Source organism: Pelophylax lessonae (genome assembly GCF_965119305.1).
Source record: "Pelophylax lessonae genome assembly, chromosome: 2".
NCBI classification, from domain to species: Eukaryota; Metazoa; Chordata; class Amphibia; order Anura; family Ranidae; genus Pelophylax; species Pelophylax lessonae.
In genome coordinates, this window is record NC_138769.1 from 312,963,110 (window position 1) to 312,988,823 (window position 25,714).

Below are 25,714 nucleotides of genomic sequence, written 5' to 3' on the forward strand. Positions count from 1 at the left end.
TTTTTTTTTTTATTTTCGGTCTTATTTAATATTCGAGTTTTCTAAAATCCTGAATTTTGGGTTTTCACTAGCTGTAAGCCATATTCATCAAAATTAAAAGAAAGAAATGCTTGAAATATATCACTCTGTGTGTAACACATCTATATAAAATAAATTAGCGTTTGGCTTTTTTAATTGAATTACTGAAATTAACTTTTTGATGATATTCTAATTTTATAAGCTGCTCCTGTAATACAATTTTGCTGGGGTACCAGATGGATACTTGCTTGCTCCAGATCAGTAGTTGAGGCAAAGAGAAGAATGGCAGCTCCAGAGAATGCACCAGTTCCCCATATTTGTGTGTTTACAGATTGCCTTAAAATTACTGCCTGATGACCAAACCGATTTAGCAAGTTTAGATAACAACATATGCAAATGCCTGATGTCATTTGTTTGATGCAACTAAGAGTTACTTAGATTTTTAACCTTCCTTTTTTTTTTTTTTTTTCTTTTTGCTAATAGGTAAATTCCATTTCGTGGAATAGTACAGGGGAATACATACTATCTGGGTCTGATGACACAACTTTGGTAATTTGTAACCCCTTCAATAAAAAGGTAAGTGGACCCTTTCTCCCTCCTCCCAGTCCAAATCCCCCCCCCCCCCTCCCAATCTCAACTTCTTAGCATATATCCTCTTTTCCCTCAAATATCCCATCCTTGCCCTCCTCCCCCAAAGATCCCCCTCCTAGCACAGATTCTATCCCCAAAATCCCCCCCAGCATAATTTCCCCCCAAATCCCTCCTAGCACAACCCCCACCAAAATACACTTCACAGCACTAATCCTCCCTCCTACTCCTAGCACAAATCACACCCCCCCCCCCCAACTCAAATCCTCCCTCCCAGCATAAATCCTCTCCCCACATAACCCCCCTCCTAACACAAATTCCTGAAATCCCTCCTTCTAGCACATCTCCCTCCAAATTGCCTTTCCCAGCACAAATTATCCCCCCCCCCCCATTAATTACCCTTTCCAGCAGAAATAGCCCCACCCCCATCCACCTTCCTCCATAAACCTCTCATCCCAAGCATAAATTGTTACCCAGCCCACTTCCACTGTTTCCAGTACAATTCCCCTCCAAACTTACACAAGGAAAACCCTATAGAGTCGGGAGGAGGTGCACTGTGCTGTGCCCCCCCCCCACTTTCCCTGTTAGATCAGAATTCCTCCATATATCAGATACCACAGGATTGCTCTTAAATCAGTCTGTACTCACAGTTTGATCACCCGTTCACTGCACCAGGCTGCCCTATCTTGCCCTGGCTTTGAGTGCAAGGATGGGGAAAAGAACCCTGGCTTTTCATTCTTGTCAAGAAAACCTCAATTTCTCCACAATAGGTAGCAGTCCTTCTTTTTCTTTTTTTTTCACCCAGTGGGAAATATTACAAATGGAGCATTGTTATTTTTTATTAAATTGATCCTGGGAATCTGCATTGTTTTTCAGGTCTTGACAAGAATCCGCTCAGGTCACAGAGCCAATATTTTTAGCGCAAAGTTCCTGCCACTTACCAATGATAAGCACATCATTTCGTGTTCTGGAGATGGAGTCATTTACTTCACAGACATTGAAAAAGATACGGAGACAAACAGACAGTGCCAATTTACATGCCATTATGGAACGGCATATGAGGTGTGTGATGACAGATGGCTGTATATAATTATATTTTCTGTTAAAAACATTACTTTATCCTACTTTGTTTCCTATTAATTGTTTATCATGGCTACATACTTGGTGCTTGATTCTATTTCAGGTACTTTGTATTCAGTATATTTTAACAGAGTATAGTCTGTTCATCCGTTTGCATAATACTTTTGTTTAAACTGATTTCGGAAAGGTTTGGACCCAAAGCAAACTCTAGTTTTGTTCAGGGGAAAAAATAATTCCCTTATAGTGAACTATATACTTTAAAACCACCCTCTTTTACCATGTGAAAGGTTCTGATCAGTCCAGTCAACCAGTACTTTCAATAATAACATTAGGACCAAATCACACTTTTTCGTCGCAGTAACAAGCATGGTACCGCAAAACACGGTAACACACATTGCATGCATTGGTGCATTCATGAATGGTACACCAACACCGCTTCCCCAACTCTTCTGCACTGTAGCTTGCACTGCAATGGATGGCAACATATGGTGGCGTGTTGTGTTACAAAAAAGGGTAATTTCTGATTTTGGACACAATGGGGTGTGTTGGCAGTACATACAAAGTGAATGAGCTGCCTTAACTAGTTGAGGACACTGGCTGTGCTACACATGCCCAAAAAATGTCATTAAAGTACACAGGACATGTGTAGCACATCCAGTCCCTCTGGAACTGGGACGAGCTCTGTCCTTGTCTGCACTCCAGCCGGTTGCTATATTGGAGGACCCAGTGGAGCCTTGAGTGGCACCTGTAAATTTGGTTTGTGTTACAGAAATACATTGTTACTACTTTTCATTTATCTGCATATCATAGGGAAGTGCGTTGGCACTGTTCACATGGGGCCATCAGCTCCATGCTCTTTGAAGGGCCATCTTTTGCCAGCACGGGGATGCATTGGTGTTGCGTGCATCCCTGTACCAGCCTATTGAGACGCACGGCTGCAGACACAGCTTTTGTGTCCCGATATGACATGCAGGTGTAAGTGCCGGTTCACATTTGTGCGATCATAGGGATCGCATGTAATTCGGAGCGCACTGCTCCTAAAATTACATGCGTTGTCTGTGCGGTGCAAATTCAGCCATAGAGTTTGTATGGCTAAATTTGCACCGCAATCGCACTGAAACTTGCACAGGACCCTTTTTTCGGTCTGCAGCAGAATCGGATCGCATGGTGGTTCACACTAGTGCGATCCGATTCTGTGCAAACTAACAGATCGCACTGCGATATGCAATCTGAGCTGGGGGTGTCGTTAACTTTGAATTGACACCCCCAGAGTATCGCATATGGCAGTGTGAACTGCCTGTTGTGCGGATGCGATGCGGGAACACGCAGTATATTCGCAGCGTTCCCGCATCACATAAATGTGAACCGGCACGAAGTCCCCAAATTCACCCTGTGTACACTTTTTTTTTTTTTTTTTCTTATAAGTTAAAAATTAAAAAAGCACACACTTATTAAATACAGCCAAAAGAAAGCTCTATCTGCCTCAAAAAAAATGTTTAAACTGGTTTAGGTACAGTATTTCAAAACGGAGTAATTATCAGTCAAAGTAATGCAATGGCGAAAACTAAAAAATTGCCTGGTAATACTCACTTAACTGCCACTTTATCAGGTACACCTTGCTAGTACCGGGTTGGACCCCCTTTTGCCTTCAGGACCGCCTTAATTCTTTGTGGCATAGATCCAGCAAGGTGTTGGAAACATTCTTTTGGTCCATATTGACATGATGGCATCACGCAGTTGCTGCAGGTTTGTTCGCTGCACATCCATGATGCGAATCTCCTGTTACATCACATCCCAAAGTTGCTTTATTGAATTAAGATCTGATGACTGTGGAGGCCATTGGAGTACAGGGAACTCATTGCCATGTTCAAGAAACAAGTGGTGAGATGATTTGAGCTTTGTAACATGGTGCATTATCCTGCTGGAAGGAGCCATCAGAAGATGGGTGCACTGTAGTCATAAATGGATGGACATGGTCAGCAACAATACTCAGGTAGGCCGTGGCATTTAAATGATGCTCAATTGGTACTAAGGGGCCAAAAGTATGGCAACAAAATATCTCCCACACCATTCCACCACCACCACCAGCCTGAACTGTTGCTACAAGGCAGAATGGATCCATGCTTTTACGTTGTTTATGGCAAGTTATAACCCTATCATCTGAATATCGCAGCTGAAATCAAGACCCGTTAGACCAGGCGCCATATTTTGAATGTTGTATTGTCCAATTTTGGTGAGCCTGTGTGAATTGTAGCCTCTGCTTCCTCTTCTTAGCTGACAGGAGTGGTACCCGGTGTGGTCTTCTGCTGCTGTAGCCCATCTGCTTCAAGGTTTGATGTGTTGTGCATTCAGAGATGGTATTCTGCATACCTTGGTTGAAATGAGTGGTTATTTGAGTTACTGTTGCCTTTTATATCATCTTGAACCAGTCTGCCCATTATCCTCGGACCTCTAACATCAACAATGCATTTTCCTCCACACAACTTCCGCTCACTGGATATTTTCTTTTTTGAAAACCCTAGAGAGAGCTGTGTGTGAAAATCCCTGTAGATTAGCAGTTTTTAACCACTTGCCTACAGTGCTCTTTCACCCCCTTCCTGCCCAGACTGATTTTCAGCTTTCAGCGCTCTCACACTTTGAATGACAATTACGCAGTCATGCAACACTGTACCCATAAAAAATGTGTGTCCTTTTTTTTCCACACAAATAGAGCTTTCTTTTGATGGTATTTAATCACTACTGGGTTTTATTTTTTGTGCTATAAATAAAAAAAGGCTGAAAATATTGTGAAACGCATTTTTCTTTGTTTCTGTCATAAAATTTAGCAAATGAGTCATTTTTCTTCACAAATTTTGGCCAAAATTTTTATACTGCTACTTATCTTTGGTAAAAATAACCCAAATAAGTGTATATTATTTGGTCTTTGTGAAAGTTATAGAGTCCACAAGTTATGGTGCTAATCATTGAAAATTGATCACACTTGACCACACCTGATGTACTGAAGGCCTATTTCATTTCTTGAGACACTAAAAAGTCAGGAAAGTACAAATACCCCCCCAAATGACCCCTTTTTGGAAAGTAGACATTCCAAGGTATTAATGGGCATGGTGAGTTTTTTGAAGTTGTAATTTTTTCCCACAACTCTTTGCAAAATGAAGATTTTTTTTTTTTTTTTACAAATTGACGTATTAACAGGTTATTTCTCTCACACAGCATATGTATACTTGCAACTACACCCCCAAAACACATTCTACTACTCCTCCTGAGTATGGCGATACCATGTGTGAGACTTTTTCACAGCCTGGCCACATACAAGTAGCACCGTCCGACATTCTAGGAGCACAAATTACACATATAATTTCCTGACAACCTATCGCAATTTTGAAGGCCCTGGAGCACCAGGACAATGGAAACCCCCATAAAATGACCCCATTTTGGAAAGCAAACAGCCCAACGTATAATTTTTGAGGCATAATGAGTCTTTTGAATATGTCATTTTTTTCCACAAGTTTTTGGAAAATGTGGAAAGAAAATGAAAACGCATTTTTTTTTACACAAAGCTGTCCATTTATGCAATATTTCTAACACATAGCATGTACATAGCAAAAATTGCACCCCAAAATACATTCTGCTATTCCTCCTGAGTATGGCGATACCACATGTGTAACACTTTTTCGCAGCCTGGCCACATACATAGACCTAACATCCAAGTAGCACTTTTCACAAAGTTGTCCATTTATCCACTTTAAGACTGGGCCTATTTTTGACACTTGGTGTTTACAAGCTAAAATCATTTTTTGCTAGAAAACTACTTAGAACCCCCAAACATTATATATATATTTTTTTAGCAGAGACCCTAGAGAATAAAATGGAGATCGTTGCAATATTTTTTATCACACCATATTTGCGCAGCAGTCTTCCAAATACAATTTTTTTGAAAAAAATTCACTTTTTTGAACTAAAAAATAAGAAAACAGTAAATTTAGCCCAATTTTTTTCCATAATGTGAAAGATAATGTTAGGCCGAGTAATTAGATACCCAACATGTCATGCTTCAAAACTGCGCATGCTCACAGAATGGCGCCAAACATTGGTACTTAAAAATTCCCATAGGCAACATTTTAAAAATTTCTGCAGGTTACCATCTTAGAGTTACAGAGAAGGTCTAGGGCTCAAATTATTGCTCTTGCTCTAACGATCGCGGAGATACCTCACATGTATGGTTTGAACACCGTTTACATATGTGGGCGGGACTTGCGTATGCGTTTGCTTCTGCGCGCGAGCTAACGGGGACAGGGCGCTTTAATTTTTTTTTTTCCTATTTATTTTATTTATTGTTTTATTTTTACACAGTTTAAAAAAAAAATGTTTTGATCATTTTTATTCCTATTACAAGGAATGTAAACATCCCTTGTAATAGAAATAGGCATGACAGGTCCTCTTTATTGTGAGATCTGGGGTCAAAAAGACCTCACACCTACACTAAAAAATAAAAAAAAAATAAAAAAAATTGTTGAAAAAGGAAAAAAAAAAAGCGGCCCTTTAAACCGGTTGCTAGGCAACGTCTTTTGACGTAGCTCCGGTCCTCCAAGACCATAGAGTCGAGTGAGGGCCATCTTGCCCTCACTCGACTTCCTGTCTCTGAGGATCCGGGACCGGATAGTTTTCCCCGCTGCCGGAGGGTCCGGTAAGCTGGGAAAACGTCTAGGACGCAGCAGGAGGGGGGGGCACCTCTTCCCCTGCACCATAAGGGTAATTCGGCGGCGAATCCGCCACTGGGACCACCCTTATCTGAAAGCCGACCGCCCGCCGTTTCAAAAAATACCGGGGTTATGGCAGCTATGTGCTGCCATAACCCCAGTATTTAGCTTTTAATGGCCGATGCATATAGTCGTTAGGCGGTCGGTAAGTGATTTCATGTATGCATGTATATGGCAAACAGGTGACGATGACTGATGGGGTGACAGGTGACGATGACTGATGGGGTGACAGGTGACGATGACTGATGGGGTGACAGGTGACGATGACTGATAGGGTGACAGGTTACGATGACTGATGGGGTGACAGGTGACGATGACTGATGGGGTGACAGGTGACGATGACTGATGGGGTGACAGGTGACGATGACTGATTGGGTGACAGGTGACGATGACTGATTGGGTGACAGGTGACGATGACTGATGGGGTGACAGGTGACGATGACTGATGGGGTGACAGGTGACGATGACTGATGGGGTGACAGGTGACGATGACTGATGGGGTGACAGGTGACGATGACTGATGGGGTGACAGGTGACTATGACTGATGGGGTGACCGATGACAATCACTGACGGGGTGACAAGTGACGATGATTGATGGGGTGACAAGTGACGATCACTGATGGGGTGACAAGTGACGATGACTGATGGGGTGACAGGTGACGGTGATTGATGGGGTGACAGGTGACGGGCGATGGTCACTCTTGGCTGACAGGTGACGGGTGATGGTCACTCTTGGGTGACAGGTGACGGGCGATGGTGCACGGCGGTACTGATGGCAGTCTCTGGTGACCGGTGAACTTTAGGCTATGTCCACATGTGAGCGTAGTGATCATGGGCACATCACCGCGATTCTGCCCGCGATCCAGAAATCATTGCAAATCGCGGGACGCCTGTGCTTTGCCCGTCATTTGCAATAGCACCCCAAACGCTGTGCGATGTTGCTGCGATTTCCGCCTGCCGAATCAAGGTAACATCACGCAAACAACGCATGACGCCCCAAAGAAGCTCTTGTACTTTTTTTGGGCGTCATGCGTTGTTTGCGCGATGTTACCGCGATTCGGCAGGTGGAAATCGCGGCATCGCACAGCGTTTGGGGTGCTATTGCAAATCACGGGCAACGCACAGGCATCCCGCAATTTGCAATGATTTCCGGATCGCGGGTGATTCTGCCTGCGATCGCTACGCTCACATGTGAACGTAGCCTTATGGGTGTCAATTTCTGGGCACTGATGAGGTGACTGTTGGGTGACAGGTGCAATTGGGGGGGCTGAGGACTGTGTGGGGACCTTTATTGGCGTGATTTTACATTTGACAGGTACACAGAGCAGTAACTCACTATTTCTAGCTCTGCTCTCCTCACACTGGAAACTGTGTGAGGGGAGAAGAGCTAGTAACAGTGAGTTACTGCTCTTTGTTTACATTTTGTGATCGGCTGTGAATGGATTCACAGCCGATCACTTAGTAAACAGTCACTGTCAGTGACTGTTTACTACTGCCGGTGACAGCTGTGTTCCTACGGAACACAGTGCCACCGACATGACCGCGCTGCGCGCTCCCGATCGCGCATGCGCGGTCATCTTCCGGGCTCCTGTATTGTGATCGGCTGTGTCATTGGAATGTCATATGACGTCTTCCCAGAACAATGGTCGCACCGTCCCGCCGTCAATTGACGGTGGGCAGGCGGCAAGTGGTTAAAATACTCAGATCAGTCCGTCTGATGTCCTGAAACCATGCCAGGTTCAAAGTCACTTAAATCCCCTTTCTTCCCTATTCTGATGCTCGGTTTAAACTTCAAGTCCTCTTCACCATGTCTAGATGCCTAAATGCATTGAGTTGTTGCCATGTGATTGGCTAATTAGCATTTTGTGTTACCAAGCAATTGAACAGTGGCCGGTGAGTGTATATAAAAATTGTATTACTTTATTTTAGGTAATGACACAGTTATTGCCGAAACAAAACCCTGGTCCTTAGCATAAATGTAAAAAAAAAAGATGCACATGTATGAGAGCTAAAGTGGTAAAATATGTGTTACCCCAAAAATCCTATCTAATAATTGTCTGTGTTTTTATGTTAATGGCATCTCTAGCCGGTTCTTTATTTAGTTCATTTTTTCCTTGGTAATCTGCCAGTTCCCTTTTTGCTTTCTGCTTGAAACTGAACACGTCAAACACAGGAACAGATCTGTGCTGATGTGGTCCATTTCATCACTCAGATGCCTGCTAGGAGTTGCCGTGTTGAAGGCACGTGTTCAGTGACAGCAGCTCCCAGCAAGAGTCTCGCTGTCAAAATTTCACAGTAATATTCTTTCTTGTTGTGTAAAGTGTATACATGGCCTGCTTGATCGCTTACATAATGCAGACACATTATAGTCATGGGAAGAAAGATGGAGCCTTATCCAGGTTGGGCTGCTGGCACTGGTGTCCTAAGCATTGGACATACGATGTGTCAGGGATTTCCAGTCAGTGCAGGAACCCATTCGGGAGAGGGAGATAGCAGGATGGGTGGACTTGGAGATTCCTTTTCAGGTACTGGACTAGAGAGGCCTGCTGGATGTTTCCAGCACAGGGTATGGTCTGTGGAGAATGAAAGGCTTGATCCAAGAACTGTACTACAGAGGCCAGCTGTTGCCCACTGGAGAAAATGCCCTCATTTTTTGGGGTCTCTGTATGTGTCTGATTGTTGTTTTCAACAGTGCCCTGTTCCAAATTCATTTATTGGTTAGCACTAAAAGAGAACCCAGTGTGCCTAGGTCAGAAAACACTCCCTTCTTCCTCCAGGGTTTTATTACGAAACGTAAAGGCTTTTTTTTTTTTTTTTTTACACAAAGCGCAACACATGGCAGCACAGTGCAAAATGCTGTGGTGCATAAAGTGCTTTTTTTTTTTTTTTTTTTTATTGCAACAATACATTTTGAAAGAAAAAAAACAAACAATGCAATGCATTGTAACAACAAATCGTACTGCCCCTAAACAATGCACGTTGGGTATAAGCTGATGTGAATTGACCCTTCTAAATAATGTAGGCGCTGTTCCATGAGTATCAATTTACACAGGAACAGCAAGATCTGCTTCTGTGTAATTGCTGGTAAATGCAGACATGGAAGAGCAGAGCATATACTACACATGGCCAACGTTTTTTTTTTAGAAGGTTTTTTTTTTTTTTTGGATGAGTGTAGTGCACCCAAAGTCCACGACCACCCAAATACAGTCAGCATGGCAGGCACCCTGTTACTGAGCAACTGCACTAAGGCATTTCCTGGCAGACACTATTTGTGAATTCCAACGTTATAACTTGCTTAATTATTTATATCATGTGTGCAGCAATATTTCTTCATTCAGATATCACACCACATTTTCAATGGTAAAGCTCATGTATCCTTGGATAGCCATGCACTTTTCACCTTCTATTGACTAGACAAAGCTTTGCCACTTTCTAGACTTGCCTGCCTCTTGCTTATTCCTTTAGGCCAGTGAGGCTGCACACTAGAATGATGGGTTGGAAGGAATTTGTGGGGAGTGGGTCTTCGCTGCAAGCTCTGATATCCAACCAAAGTGTTGGGTCCTAAAGTGTTCCTAAACCCAGGACCCTGTAGTCACTATATCTGGTCTCCCACAGTACACAGAATATGGAAATGCACTTCTTTTACTAAATAAACTGCTAATTACCTTTTCTCATCAGCAGTATATAGTATGTAGCAGTCTTGTGACTTCTAACAGTGCCTGACAGAGCACTGGTTAAACCTTGCAGAAGGAGTTTTCATTCTGCTCTGACTGTCCTATGAGGCTGCATGACCCCTGACCCTCTGTCTGTTGTGAGGGTGCATGTGATCAGCACAGTGCTGATTGGCCCTGTGCTGATCACATGCACCCTCACAAAAAAAAAAAAAAAAAACTCTCTAGCAATACACACCAAACTGAGCACATGCAGAGTGTCCCCAAGGCTCTGCACTGTAGATGGATTGGGGACAGTGGGAGAAGGGGAAGGTCAGAGAAGACAGGATCAAACAGCCTTTTTACACAATGCGCAGAATTAACCCCTTAGGTTCCACCAGGAATATAACCAGCATGCTTTACTGCATATACAAACTGATTTTACGGTTGTGGGTTTAGTACCACTTTCAATTTTACAACGTTTCAGAAGCTGGTACACTTTATGCCTGCAGCAGTGAGTTTAGTTTAGTTTTCATGACTATCTTAAAAAAAATTATTTTCCATAAATGTATTTTTTTGTTAACTTACAGTGTTCCTTTTAATTTGCTAGAAAAATTGACTAGTCAATTCTCTAGCAAAGCCCCACCCCTCCTTCTACATTCAAGTCCCCTCTTCTTCTGGGAGTGTTTAGTCATTCTCTTCTGACCTATCATCTTCACTCCACCCCTAACCTTCCTAAATAAAATTTAATGTACCAATTAGGGCAGTGGTCCTCAACTCCAGTCCTCAGGGCACACTAACAGGCCAGATTTTAAGTATTACCTTGGGGAGATGCAGACTAGAATACTGCAATCACTGAGCAGCAAATGATATCACCTGGGATGTATTTCAGTTATCTTGCAAATCTGGCCTGTTAGTGGGCCCCGAGGACCAGGGTTTAGGACCACTGAATTAGGCGAGCAAAGAGGATATACTGTAGAGCAGGGCTTACCAAACTTTTTTGGGCCTAGACCCACTTCTAAATACAGTTATTTTTCAGGACACACTTGCTTGTAATTGAATATTGTAAAGCGCTACAGAATTTGTTGGCGCTATATAAATGCAAATAATAATGCATATTTTAAAGGGAGGGGGATATTAATATCAATTTACTACTTTTCAATTTATTATTGAATACATTAAATTAATATATAAATATAGCGCTCCACAGTGAAGGTGAAGCCCCTGCTTGCCCTCTCCAGGGCCCAGCACACCTCACCCAGAGTCTCCATGATGAGGAGCTCTATGCTGGTCTTGGTGTCCTGGCTCTTCGCCTTCATATTCTTTGGGTCACAGAAGTTGCCTTGAACTCCTGACACCGCCAGGTGACCTGGTTCTCCTATGACACAGAGACCGCTGTCTCTGCCTGCTATAGCTGAGAAAATCCCGCCGCCAGTCCAGCCAACACTACTGCCACCAGCAGGACCGAGGAGCTGGCTCTGCACCCCATGAACATATCCTACATAACAGCCCACAGGCATACTCACTGATGCAAGTGTCGTCCTCGCGTCCGTAAACTGCATGGGTGGGGTGCTGAATCCATCGCAATTTGACTGCTCTGGCTCTCTGTAATTTGCGCGGACTCGCACAGCACAATTTAAGTGGGATTTCCAGCTCAGCGCTACCCACTCAAACGCAGCTCGCGGCCCACCAGTGGGTCACAACCCACAGTTTGGGCACTCCTGCTGTAGAGGGTCACTTGCGTTATAGCTCTGAGTCCATTGGGACTGCAAACATTACATGCAAGATGGCGGTGCCCATCAGCAGTCTCAGGACTTTTGAATGTCTACACAAGGGAGTCTTTTACAGGTAAATAACCTGCACAAAATATAATACACATATAATTTTGGGAATTTGTTAAAGTTATTTATCTAGTAGCTGGGGCTCTTTAAGTTACAAAATGGCTTTTGTATTATTATTATTATACAGGATTTACATAGAGCCAACAGTTTACGCAGTGCTTTACAATGTAAAGAGGGACAATACGATTAACAATACAGAAGGAATAGGAGGGCCGTGCTATTGCTGTAGCAATCCTATGTTTAAGGCTTAAGTGTGAACCCAGCCTTAATATTAGAGAAAGTGGTATTTCTCTTACGTCCTCCGACAGTCGCCGCCTCTTCATATTCGTCACATATGGGGTATTAGACTTTGCTCCGAAGGAGTAGCTAGGCAACAGAATATGTTAACAATAAAGCTTTAACATATCCCACCCTCAAGGGGTGGTCCCCTCAGTCAATACCCTCCTACTTCCTGCAACCATATCTCAGTTTTAATGTCTAGCTTGTCAGGAGTGGCTGGCTCTCTCTGTGCTGGGACTTTCTGTCCCAGACTCTTTCTTCTTTTTAATATTTTGTTTGAGTTTTTCTCTCTACCTTTAATTAGCTGTTATTTTGTCAGCGTTAGTTAGTTCTTCGGACGAAGAGGATCATGCGGACTGGGTCTCGGGCTGATCCCCCTGGTCGCAGGTCGTGGGTCAGTGGCTTCCCAGTCTGCCATCGAGCGTTCAGCCAGGTAACGCTCCTGGCATAGTGAACGACCCATCCCTGTTCGGTGCAGGGATGATTGGTGAGGTGGCTACCTCACTGGACGCTGTGCGGTTTCTTAACCCCCATTTTGTGCGTCTTGAATTGCGACTCTCCCTGCCTCATGTGCAGCGGCTTGTTCGCCTGTGCGGGTCCCCCACGCCATGTGAGGTAAGTGTATTTATGTGGGGACCTGTCTGTCTGGGGGGGTGTCAGTCTGGGACTGTGTAACCTGCCTCTATTCACACTGCTTGTCTCCCTATCTCTCGGCTGCATGCTGTGGGCTGCAAGGGGGGGGGGGAGCTGTATGACACTGTGTGTGTCAGACTGGGCAGTGTGAGAAGCTGTGTGCTGTGGGGCATGTTTTTTTTGGCATGTTTGGGCATATACAGCGATCGCTGCGGCGATCTGACATGTATTCTTATATTGCAGGGGTATTGAATTAAAATTTACAAAGGTCCAGTCAATAAAATATTCTTCCAGCAGAGGTCCGAATCGCATGTTTATGCAATGACCGCCCTGTATCCTCGCAACCAATCGCCTGCTTGTTAACTTGGATAGCCCCCGTCCTCTGTCTATAGCTGTCCTGCCTCCAGCTGTTGGCTTTGTGAGACTGGCAGTGGTGATGGCTGTGGGCAGAAAGACTCTAAAGGGTGGGACCGCAGGGGTCCGGATGAGACATTAACTGGGTCCGGATCCGGACCCCGGTCCGCCATTTAGTGATGCCTGTTATATTGGAATGTAATGTGTGTTTTAATGCACTGTGGAGTGGCGTTTTCGGCGCCAAACTACGCCATTTTGCCTACACCCGCTCCGGCCGCATGGTTTACATGCATGGCGGCCATTTTCTTGTAGCCTCCATAGGCTTACATAGAGCGCCCTGGCAGCATCACTTCCTCTTTCCAGGAACACCGATCGAGGCAGCAGCAGCGGCGAGGGTCTCCTCAGGTTTTATCCTTCTGTTCTTGCTATCCATTGCCTGTGTTCAGTTTGCATATTCCCTGTGGGGGTCTCATTGTGCTTGAGTGTGGTGCGGTGGGCTGCACCCAGCGCTTGCTAAAAAGGGGCAGTTAACCCTTGGTTGTCTGGCATTACAGGGGCAATGGATTCTCAGGAGGGCAAATTTCCTACAGCATTGGTGGAAAGCCAGGGGACCGCTGTTTCCCCCCCAGGGGGGGATTTAGCCACTATTGTGGCTGGCCTTGCTGCTCAGGTGAAAATGCTGGTGGCTGCTCAATCTACTAAAAGGCCCAGAGTTGCTCTTTCCTCTGATTCTGAGGGTGAAGGTGATGGGGCTGTTCTGGCAGGGGCCTCCTTATCGGGGTCCCGCTCCTCTCTTGATCTAGTGGGGTCTGAGGTGGAGGCTGAAGTTGAGGGGGTCGATAATTCTCCCCCTGGCTCGCCTGAAGAGCTTGCAATCATGGATGAGTTGATTGCTTCCATTAAGCAAACGCTGCGTTTGCAGGACGAAGTGTGTCCCCCCGCTGCCTTGGCGGCTTATGGGACGCAGAGAAAACGCAGGACGCCGCAGGTTTTTCCCTGCAATGCTGATTTTCAGCGCGCTGTTAAGGATCAATGGCGCGATCTGCGCAAACCTTTTGCGGTACCAAGTAAATTCAAGCTGCGTTATCCTTTTTCGCCTGCCACTGATGAACGGTGGTGTGTGCCTCCACCAGTGGATCATGCAATTGCGGTTTTGAACAAAGCCACTGCGATTCCTGCAGAGGGTTCCCCTGTTTTCCGTGATGCCACGGATAGGAGACTGGAGTCTCTTGCCCGTCATACTTATTCTGTTACGGGTTCTATGCTTAAGGCTCTGTTTGCTTCTCTCATGGCGGCCCAGGCGATCGCAAGTTGGACGCAGGTGCTTAGGCGCGTTCTAGTGGCCGATTCGGCCTCGGCGGCGACCCTGGATATGGTGGATCAGATCCACCAGGGTGTCATGTATCTGTGTGATGCGGACCTGGACCTGATTCCGTTGGCTGCACGTGTGCACAGCGTGGCGGTGTTGTCTCGCCGCCTGGTTTGGTTAAAATGTTGGTCGGTGGACCAATCTTCACGTAAAACCTTAGCCAATCTGCCTTATGATGGGTCTCGCCTTTTTGGGGAGTCCCTGGATGTGTTGATTAAGGGGATCACCGGGGGTAAGAGCACTCTCTTGCCCCATTTCCCCAAGGCTAAGGGGGCTTCTGGGAAGAAGCATGCAAATTTTCGGCCCCCTCAGGGGTCCTTTCGTGCCTTTCGGCCGCACTACAAGGGCAAACCGTTCAAAGGTCAAGGCTCTCAGAAGAAGCCCTGGTCTGGGAAACAGAAGTCCGGCCAATCCGGACCTGCAGCCCATAACAGTTCGGCCTGAAGGGGCGCCCTCACCCAGTTTTGGGGTGGGGGGACGCTTGCTCGGTTTTCTTCAGCCCTGGTTGGCCCGTGTGCGGGACAGATGGGTTCTGGAAATCGTTCGATCTGGTTACAAGATCGAGTTTCTCTCTCGGCCGGAGAGCAGATTTTTTCCCTCAAATCTTCAACTGTCTCCAGAGCGCCTGCGGGACCTGCACCTGGCGGTGCGGGACCTGAGGGCTCAGGGAGTGGTGGTTCCGGTGCCTCATCGGGACAGGTTTCGGGGGTTTTATTCCAATCTGTTCACCGTGCCCAGAAAGGAGGGCAAGGTTCGTCCGATTCTGGACTTGAAGGCTCTGAACCGCTCTGTGCGGGTTCGCAAGTTCCGCATGGAATCCCTGCGGTCGGTGGTGGCTGCCCTGGTTCCGGGGGAATTCATGGCCTCCATCGATTTTGAAGGATGCGTACCTTCACATCCCCATATTCGAGGGTCATCAGAGGTACCTTCGATTTGCCATTGCGGAGGATCACTACCAGTTCGTGGCGTTGCCCTTTGGTCTCGCCTCGGCTCCGCGGGTCTTCACCAAGGTGCTTGCACCGGTTCTGGCATTATTGAGGGCCCAGGGCATTTCTGTCCTGGGGTATCTGGACGACATTCTGGTTCGGTCTGCGACCAGACAGGGTCTGGAGGAGGACCTGTCTGTCACAATGCAAACTCTGCAGGAGTTTGGTTGGACGATAAATTTTCCAAAGTCGACACTGAGTCCGTCGGTTCGTCTCCCCTATCTGGGAATGATACTGGACTCGGTGCAGGCGAAGGTCTTCCTGCCGGAAGACAAACTCAGGACTCTCCGGGAGGAAGTCAGGTTCCTCAGGGACGTTCCGAACTCGTCTCTGCGGACGTGTATGAGATGTCTGGGATTGATGGTCTCGGCCTTCGATGCGATTCCTTTCGCACAGTTTCACACGCGGGGTCTCCAAGCGGAGATCCTGTCCAGGTGGGACGGGCGACCTCAATCTCTGGATCTTCAAATCTCGTTGAGTCTTCGCACCAGGGAAAACCTTCTGTGGTGGCTCCAGTCCCCGTTGGTGTCCGGGGGCAAGTCATTTCGTCCGATCTCGTGGACGGTAATCACCACGGATGCCAGCCTGTCGGGCTGGGGTGGAGTTCTGGGCGTTCTGTCCGCTCAGGGGACTTGGTCGGAGGGGGAGTCTTCCCTTCCGATCAACATTCTGGAATTGCGTGCGATAAGGCTCTGTCTTCATCGCTGGACGGACCGGCTACAGGGTTGCCCGGTTCGAGTGCAGACGGACAATGCCACGGCGGTGGCCTACATCAACCACCAAGGGGGCACCAGGAGTGCCCGAGCGGCTCGAAGTGGCCGACATTCTGTCTTGGGCCGAGACTCATGTCCCGGCTATAACGGCGGTTCACATTCCGGGAGTGGAGAACTGGCAGGCGGACTATCTGAGTCGCCAGACCCTGGATCAGGGGGAATGGTCTCTCCATCCGGCTGTCTTCCAGACGTTGTGCGCGAAGTGGGGTCTTCCAGATGTGGACCTGTTCGCGTCTCGCCTCAACAACGAGGTGAAGAGGTTCGTGGCAAGGACGCGCGACCCTCGGGCAGACGCGTCGGACGCGTTAGTGGCCCCGTAGCATCAGTACAGGCTGATGTACGCGTTTCCACCGATTCAGTTGCTGTCCAGGTTCCTTCGCAGGTTACACTCGGAACGCAACACGGTGATTCTTGTGGCACCGGACTGGCCTCGCCGGTCCTGGTACGCAGTCCTCGTGAATCTGGCGGTCGACGCCCCGTGGCGTCTGCCTCTTCGAGACGATCTACTGTCTCAAGGACCGATATACCATCCTGCTTTACAGTCGCTGGCTTTGACGGCCTGGCTGTTGAGACCGAGGTCCTGAAGGAGAGGGGTCTCTCTCCGGAGGTCGTTCATACTTTAATCAACGCGAGGAATTCTTCCTCGGGGAAGGTTTATTACCGTACTTGGAAGGCCTATTTTGCCTGGTGTGAGTCCAGGGGGTTTTCACCCCGCACGTACTCGGTGTCCCGTGTGCTGTCTTTCCATCAAACGGGTGTTGATCAGCGTTTGGCGCTGGCTACGCTAAAGGGTCAGGTGTCTGCTCTGGCCGTTCTGTTTCAACGTCCCGTGGCTTCCAACCCATTGGTTGGCACCTTTGTTCAGGGTGTGCGGCATCTGGTTCCCCCGAGGCGGGATCCTCTGCCCCCTTGGGACTTGAATCTCGTTCTCTCTGTGTTACAACGTGCTCCTTTTGAACAGATCAGGGAGATCTCGTTGTCTATGTTGTCCAAAAAGGTCGCCTTTTTGGTGGCGATCACTTCGGCTCGCAGAGTGTCGGAACTGGCGGCTTTGTCCTGCAAGTCTCCGTACCTGGTTATTCATTTGGATAAGGTGGTCTTGCGACCTAATCCTTCTTTTCTGCCGAAACGAGTTTCGGAATTCCATCTTAATGAGGATATTGTCTTGCCTTCGTTGTGCACGAAGCCTAAACATCCAAAGGAGGTGAGATTGCACTCTCTGGATGTTGTTCGGGCGATAAGGGTTTACCTTAAATCGACTGAGTCTTTTCGAAAGACGGACTCCTTGTTTGTTCTTCCAGAGGGTCCTCGGAAGGGCATGGCGGCTTCGGCCTCTACCATCGCCAAATGGATCAGGCAGACCATTGAACAGGCCTATGCCTTGCAGGGGAAGGTTCCCCCTGTGCCTGTGAAGGCGCACTCTACTAGATCTCTGAGTACGTCTTGGGCCTGTCGTCATGGGGCTTCTGTAGCCCAGGTGTGTAAGGCGGCGACTTGGTCGACCGTGCACACTTTCACAAAATTCTACAAAGTAGATGTTCTGGCATCGGCGGATGCTTCCTTTGGCCGCAAGGTTCTTAGTGCGGCTGTTCCCTAGGGTCCCTTGTTGGGGACTCCTGGCTGTTGGGATAAGTTTTGTATCCCCTGGTTTTTTTGTCTTTTCCTGGGTTGTTGCTCCTGTTGAGCACTTATTTTTGCTGTTGCCCAGCTGGTTTCCTTCCTTTGGTAAGGTTCCTTTCTTTGATGTGGAGACTGCGTTGCCTTTCGGCGCGGATGCGTTTCCCACCCCTCATGTTTGCACTGCTTTGGGACGTCCCCATATGTGACGAATATGAAGAGGCGGCGACTGTCGGAGGACGTAAGAGAAAACGGAATTTTTGTAAAATCTTACCTGTAAAATTCCTTTCTCTGAGTCCTCCGACAGTCGCCGCCCCCGCCCCTCTTTTGGGGTTTGATTGTATACTCTACTGCTATTCCACTAAAACTGAGATATGGTTGCAGGAAGTAGGAGGGTATTGACTGAGGGGACCACCCCTTGAGGGTGGGATATGTTAAAGCTTTATTGTTAACATATTCTGTTGCCTAGCTACTCCTTCGGAGCAAAGTCTAATACCCCATATGTGACGAATATGAAGAGGCGGCGACTGTCGGAGGACTCAGAGAAAGGAATTTTACAGGTAAGATTTTACAAAAATTCTGTTTTTCTGCATTGGCAGAGCAACTGTTTTGGCCCCAATGCCCTCTCCCTAGTAGCACACAACTCCCCTTTTTGCCCACTTCTTTCATTGAGCAACTGGGAGCAAAGAATATACCCAGTACTTCAGGTATGGAAGAGCATCTTACTCCCTCCCTTTCCTTCCATGTGTTGGTGTTTGGGTATGATGATTGGCTCAGTGCCCTCACGTGGGGGTTCAAGGCCACATCTAGAAATGAATAGAGGAACTGTGGTGCACGTGAGCAAAGAGCATAGCGTGGCTGAGGCTATTTTGAAGAAAAGATTGTGTAATGCTGGACAGGCTTGCACATTGAAGCTGTCCGAAGCAGGGCTGCAGGAAAGGAATTCCACTAAAGGAAAATGGGGCTCCATAAAGGACAACTTTTTTCTTTAACGTTTAAAACTTTAAAATCTGTCACTGGCTTTTCTGTATAAGGTTATTACCTGTTTTGTAAAAATTTGGAGACAAACAAGCAAGTGTAGCACAGCCTTTGTATAAGACATGTCAAAACTTGATGTTCAACATCTGAAATAAATGGTCACAGTCATCACTGGATAATGTTCTGTTAACTGCTATATATGTAAATGATGTTCAAATACTGATTAAATTAAACATTTATTAGATGGTCATTCTGAAATCTTTTTACAGATTATGACTGTACCCAATGATCCCTACACATTTCTGTCATGTGGTGAAGATGGCACTGTGCGGTGGTTTGATGTTCGAGCCAAGACCAGCTGTACAAAAGAAGACTGTAAAGATGTAGGTTAAATTATTTTGTTCATTTATTTTTCTTATGGAATAAAAAATAGAAGCCATGTATAAATAGCGTTTTATAGTTCCATCAGCCATTGAGTTCTTAGTCCTTTGTGTTTGAGGAGAATATGTATAGACAGGGCCGGACTGGCCTACTGGGATACTGGGAAATTTCCCGGTGGGCCGCCGGCCCTGCGGCCGCTTTGGGGCTGGCTGCTTTAGGCATTGGGGTCGGTGCCCTGGCCGCTGTGATGATGGCTGCTGCAGCAGCCCCGGCCCGATACTCTTTCTACGTCAGCCGCTGTGAGCGGCATGACGTCACATCCGGATTCGGCGGGGTGTATAGATAATTAGTCAGGCTAAAAAAAAAATTAAAAAAAAAAAAGTGTTTGTCATTAAGTCGTTATGGACATATTTTATAAAAACAAAAGAGCAGAATGTTCTCCGAGAATGGAGTACTGGCCTGTGGTAACCAATCAGGTTTACTCTTTTATTCTCTGAAAAAAAATAAAACAATTCCAGTTGCTTTGCGTAAATGGTCTTCTTCTGTAGGCATGCTCTTTTTTGCAGTTTTCATAAATGTGTCTTTTTATATAAAAATAGTTCTTGTACATACTAGGTTTTTAAACTCAGTTAGTTACTATAAGCTACATTCCATTTCTCCTGCACTTGGGGTTCATACTGATGTGAGTATTAGCTGTAAGCATTGTTTGATGGTGTATGTAGCCTGTTATTTCAAGGGCTTCTAAATATAGAACCAAGCCTCTCAAGTGAGGAACATTGCTAGCTCTCTGAGTGATCAGTGGAACTGTTTTTACATAGTGTGTTGTGCTCAATGACTTTACATCCCTTTTTAAATATATATATGGACATTGCAGTCTTTATTAATTCTTTCAAACATCTGGGCTTATCGATTAAGGAAGCATAGAGTGCAATTAGAGCACAGTATCCCTCAGCTGTCAATATTACTGCAAAGAGTTGCATGACTGTTCAAATAGCCTTTTATTTAAATAATTATTTGTAGGTAGTTCAGTAGGAATATCCCATGAATTAAATTGTGCAGCACCACCTAATAAACACTGATTTATGTAAAGTGCTAATTATATGTTAACCTACAGCTAATTAGACTTTTCTGGTTGATGTCCTCTATGACTGGCCATACACAGATTGTGTTGTGTTTTTTTTTTTATTTGGGATCAGTTGGCTGATCAAAAAAAATTTGATTCCCCTTCCACACATTCAAGGTGGATGAAGGAATTCTCCCTGCTATGGTATTTTATTCTGACAGTGGGACTCCTCCGCTGTCAGAATACACTGATCACCGCTGCAGCCGATTGGCTGCATACACTGATCGAACACAAATTTTCTAACCGTTTCTCTCGAGAGGAGTCAATCACTAGGTCAACTCTTCTCCAATCGGAATGGCCATATATGTGTCAAAATGTGGCCGGTCCCTGCTGAACCAGCCAAATTTTGATCCCTGTATGGCATACTTTAATCTTGGGAAATTGCCATGAGGGTTTCTCCTGAGACTTTCTATCTAGAGAGGAAAGACCTTTCTAATATTTTGCCTGTAAAAGGGCCACCACAGATAACAAATATCTGGGAATAGCCATTCAAGAGCCACATTGGGGGTGTGCAAGACAGTATGATCATTTGTTCCATTCCTGCACTCAACAGTATAGCCCATTGACACTTTGCCTAAATTGCTCCCATTTTGTCAGATTTTCCAATCGCCACGTATGATCAAATCTGTTGCAGATCAGGCTAAGTGCCGGTTCACATTGGTGCCATGTGGGAACCCTGCAAATCCACTGCCGGTTCCCGCATCGCACCCGACTCGCAGACAGTTCACACTGCGATATGCGAACTGTTGGGAGTGTCAATACAAAGTTAATGATACCCCCAGATTAGTTTGCATATTGCAGTGCGAACTGTCAATTCGGACAGGGATCAAATTGCATAGGTGTGAACACCCATGTGATCCGATTCTGGTGTAGACCAAAAAATAAGTCCTGCACGACTTTGGTCCAAATGCAATGCAAATTAAGCCATACAATCTAGCTGAATTTGCATTGCACAGACATCATAAGTTATTTGCAGTGTGGTGCGAATCATATGCGATGTCTGACATCACTATAGTGTGAACCGGCACTTATTGTCAGTGAAAAGTTTTTGGTAACTGGATCTGCAGAAAGCTTAGGGATCTTTGTTGATGGGTTTTTGTTTAAAATGGGTTTTGCATTCCCATACAATCTGTGCAAAACCTGCTTAAAGCAGTTCAAATGCAGGTCACATACAACTGTCATTAAACTCTGAATGATCTCTTAAATGAAGCAGCTCAAACTGATGGCATCATCTTCAGTAAAAGTCAATGAGCACTTTGCAGCCATCCAAGGTTAATATTTAATGATGTTATTTTCCTATCCTGCTTCCCTAGTAAACCTTTCCATTTAGGTTCATTGTAATCTAATTTATGCAACTGTTCTCTGGCCTATCCTATCCTCCGTATCCTATCCTCTGTCAAAATGTGCTTGCTTACCTACTACATTTTTTATTTTTTTTTATTAGGATGTTTTAATTAACTGCAGACGTGCTGCTACCTCAATAGCCATTTGCCCTTCCGCTCCGTTCTACCTTGCAGTTGGATGCTCTGATAGTACAGTGAGAATCTACGATCGCCGAATGCTTGGAACAGGAGCAACAGGTATGTTTCAGTACAGGTGTTATGTTCATTTTTTTTTTCTTGTAATCCACTAAAACAGTACAACTAATGATTGGAAATCCAAACTTTTTCAGATGAGGACACCTGTTTCATTGGTAGTGTCTCAAAACTTGCTGAGAAATAGTTTAAAGCGGAGTTCCACTCTAAAATTAAACTTACCTCCATCTTCATGCCCAGGGTCACCTGGAAAACAAATGGATAATCGCATTTTTTTTTTTTACTTACCTCGTTTAGAAGAAAATATACCTACCAAACTTCCTCTTCCTCCCATCGGCGGCCATGGTGATTCGTCACTTCCTGGCTTGCAATGATTCCTGGGAGCTGAACGTCATTGCTCCCAGGAATCAATGCGCCTGCACCGGCCCTGACGTCAGTTCCGGTGCAGGCGCCGTCATACCTTGCTAAACAGCTTCTGGGCATGCCCAGAAGTTGTGCAGGGATGATGCTACAGCCCCGGAAGTGACGGCGGGGCCGGTGCAGTGCATTGTGGGACCGAAGAAGAAGGAAGAGGACGCAGAAGAGGATCACTCTGGCTTCAAGCTGCCCACACCTGAGATGGCAGCGCTGGACAATACATTTTCAAGGTAAGTATTTCTTCTAAAAGGTAAGTGCAACCCGGGACAGTTCAGAGGCTATCCATTGTATAATGTACTAGCCCCGACTGTCCCGGGGGTATTTTTATTAAAAAAAAGTATTCCCAGGGTGGAACTCCGCTTTGAGTATTTATTTATGAACTTTTCCTATTTGCTCTCTTTATGTAAGTTAAATTAACTATTAAAGAGGAAGTAAACTTACATGTTTAAATTGTACCTATAGGTAAGGCTTCCCTACAGGTAGTGTAAAATATCTCCTAAACTTGCACCATTTAGGAAATATTTACTGTGCATGCAGCCAGTGACATCGCTGGTGCATGCGTTCTGAAAGATCGGCCACCCGTGCTGTTTCTTAAAAGCACTGTGCCGTGATGAGCAGCCAGTCACAGAGCCAAAGTTTGCGAACCCCAGGAGCAAGACAGGTGAAGATGGAAGCGGCCTCCAGCGATGACATTGCATCACTGGAAGGCTTTGTTTTCAGGGAAGTTTCACATAATGTGCTAGCATGAGATATATATATATATATATATATATATATATATATATATATATATATCTATCATATATCATAATATTATTATTATTATTTTTTTATTATTATTTTTTAATTCTAATATATTTTATTATAGTATCAGCTAATTGCCTCCTGATAGGCAGGCTGATGGCCAAATAAAGGAGCATGTATGTGAGGCATGATGACAGACATACAAAATAATTTTATTTTAGATTTACATAATGTTTTAAGAATATGGTCCAATGGTAAGCCTTGTTTTTTTTAAGTAGACTTTTATCTAAATGTTTCTGATTAATGTTTGCCCACTGAGTAATACTAAAAACACTGGAGAATGTGAGTTTTTAATGGGAAAAACAAAGGATTATTTTGCAGCTTACCAGTAGTGGCTGAATTTGTTTTTCATTTTCAGGCTCCATGTACACGGGACGCTGGAAATGGCCGTTTAGGAGCAGTTGGGCGTTTTTTTTAGAAGCCCCTGAACCCATCTACATTTTATCTTATCTGTCCATGTACACCAGGTCGTTTGCGGTCAGTTGCGTTCAGGGACTTTTTTTAGAACGCAATTATTTGCGTTCGAACGTGTTTCCCGGCGTTTCAAACGCAAAAACGCGACTGAACGCGTCCGAATGCGACCGAACGCGATGACCCGCGTTTGGTGTTCGCGTTTTTCCATTTTAAAGGGGAATAATTTTTTTGACCTCTAGGAACGGTTCTAAACGCAAACGCCCGCTAAACGCGGGTACAAACGCGACCGAACGGACGTTTCAAACGTCCTAAAAATTCCAGCATTCAAAGGGACTTTCAACAACGTCCCGTGTACATGGAGCCTCAGGCTTTTTTTCCATTAATTTTTACAGAGTTAACCTGCCAATAGAAAACACTTCCTCTAATAAGGTGACAACGCTCACTTACCGTACTGTATCAGTGGAGCAAGAGCAATGTCATCATAGGCTGCTCTTCTTCTTATTTGGACTACAAATGCCTCCCTCTCCATTACATTGCTTAGAGGGGAGTTGCTTTGCTGTTCACATGAATTGGCTAAGAGAGCTTTTTTTGAGACTTCAATTTATTGCACAGTAATGGACACAAGGGTTTTGACAAGATCAACAGGAATTGTTCTCGGTTTGTAAAAAATGTATTTAGAATTAAAAAAATTAAAAAAAAAAATATATAGTATAGGTGTGGGTGTGTGTGTGTGTGTATATATAATATATATATATAGTGTGTATATATATATATATATATATATAATATATTCTGGTAAACTCTAAAATATTACATTTTTAAATATACTGTACTTAACTGTTCTAAAACTGGCAATGGACAGTAAAGGCCAGTTGGATAGTATAGTAGGATGACGAAAACTGTTCACCTTGTTTTATTGATGGGTGCCTTTTTCTCTTCTGACAGTCAATTATTCAAATCGTGGAACTACAGGAATGTGTGTACGATTTGTCCCCTCACATCTTGCAAACAAATCCTGCCGTGTTACCTCCTTATGCTACAGTGAGGATGGACAAGAGCTTCTTGTGAGCTACTCATCGGACTACATTTATTTGTTTGATCCAAGAGATGACCAAGCAAAGGAACTCAAGTTTTCTTCAGCTGGTCAAAGGCAAGAAGAAGTAAGAAACTTTTCTAATGATATTAGCTTGGTGTGCAGTCTGTAGTATTTCAACTTTTTCTTTTATTATTATTTATTCTAGTTTGTGCAGTGCTTTACAATCTAAAGCCTCGTACACACGTACCGATCGTCGGCCGACCGATCGGCCGTCTTTTGTCTCCGGGCTGTCCTGTCCGCTGAAAAGTGCAAAAGACTGCACACGAATTTTGTCCGCCGTCTGCAGAAGTGATGTCATGTGATGGTTAACTTTCCCTGTGTTTTTTCTTTTCTGAGCATGCCCAGTCTTGCAAATCTGCTGTCTGTCGGCCGAATTCTGTACTGACTGGCGAACAATCGGACGTTCTGGTGTCGGCATACAAAAATTTTAATGCTTGCACGACAGATTCTGTTCGGCCGAAAGTGCGCTGTCGGAAGCATCATACTAACAAGCCGAAAAGAAGAATGTATAGTTCAAATACAATAAAATACAAGAAAGTTAAAATGGTTGTAAAGTCAGGAAGGTTTTTTTATCCTAATGCATTAAGATAAACAGCCTTCTGTGTGCAGCAGTCCCCCTAAAACTTGTCTGAGGTTCAGCGATGTTGCATGAGAGACTCCCCTCCTCATGTTGCATGAGAGCTGTCCGAGACTCCCCTCCTCATTAGCTGAGACAGCAGTGTGGTGCCATTTGCTCCCGCTGCGGTCAATCAAAGTCTGTGGTCCAATGACAAAAGAGGGGGGGGCGGGCCGCAGCTCCCTGTCTGAATAGACACAGGTAGCTGTGACTCAGCTCAGGTGCCCCCATAGCAAGCTGCTTTCTGTGGAGGCACTTAACAGGAGGGAGGGGTCAAGAGCACTGAAGGGGGATCGGAAAAGAGGACGATCTGGGCTGCTTTGTGCAAAACTACTGCACAGAGCAGGTAAGTACAACAGGTTTATTTTTAACGAAAAAAAAAAACAGACTTTGGTATTCCT

General features: G+C 45.2%; 1 protein-coding gene across 6 annotated transcripts in view; it reads left to right on the forward strand.

Moving 5' to 3' along the window:
- Window positions 1-25,714, forward strand: part of DCAF6 (DDB1 and CUL4 associated factor 6) — a 178,133-nt gene that overhangs the window by 39,232 nt on the left and 113,187 nt on the right. For all 6 annotated transcript variants that reach the window (XM_082244794.1, XM_082244798.1, XM_082244799.1 and 3 more), the window contains exons 4-8: window positions 502-594; window positions 1,483-1,668; window positions 19,197-19,310; window positions 21,876-22,011; window positions 24,547-24,761. In XM_082244794.1, coding sequence (XP_082100920.1) covers window positions 502-594; window positions 1,483-1,668; window positions 19,197-19,310; window positions 21,876-22,011; window positions 24,547-24,761 — 744 coding nt within the window. The remainder of the gene's footprint in view (window positions 1-501; window positions 595-1,482; window positions 1,669-19,196; window positions 19,311-21,875; window positions 22,012-24,546; window positions 24,762-25,714) is intronic.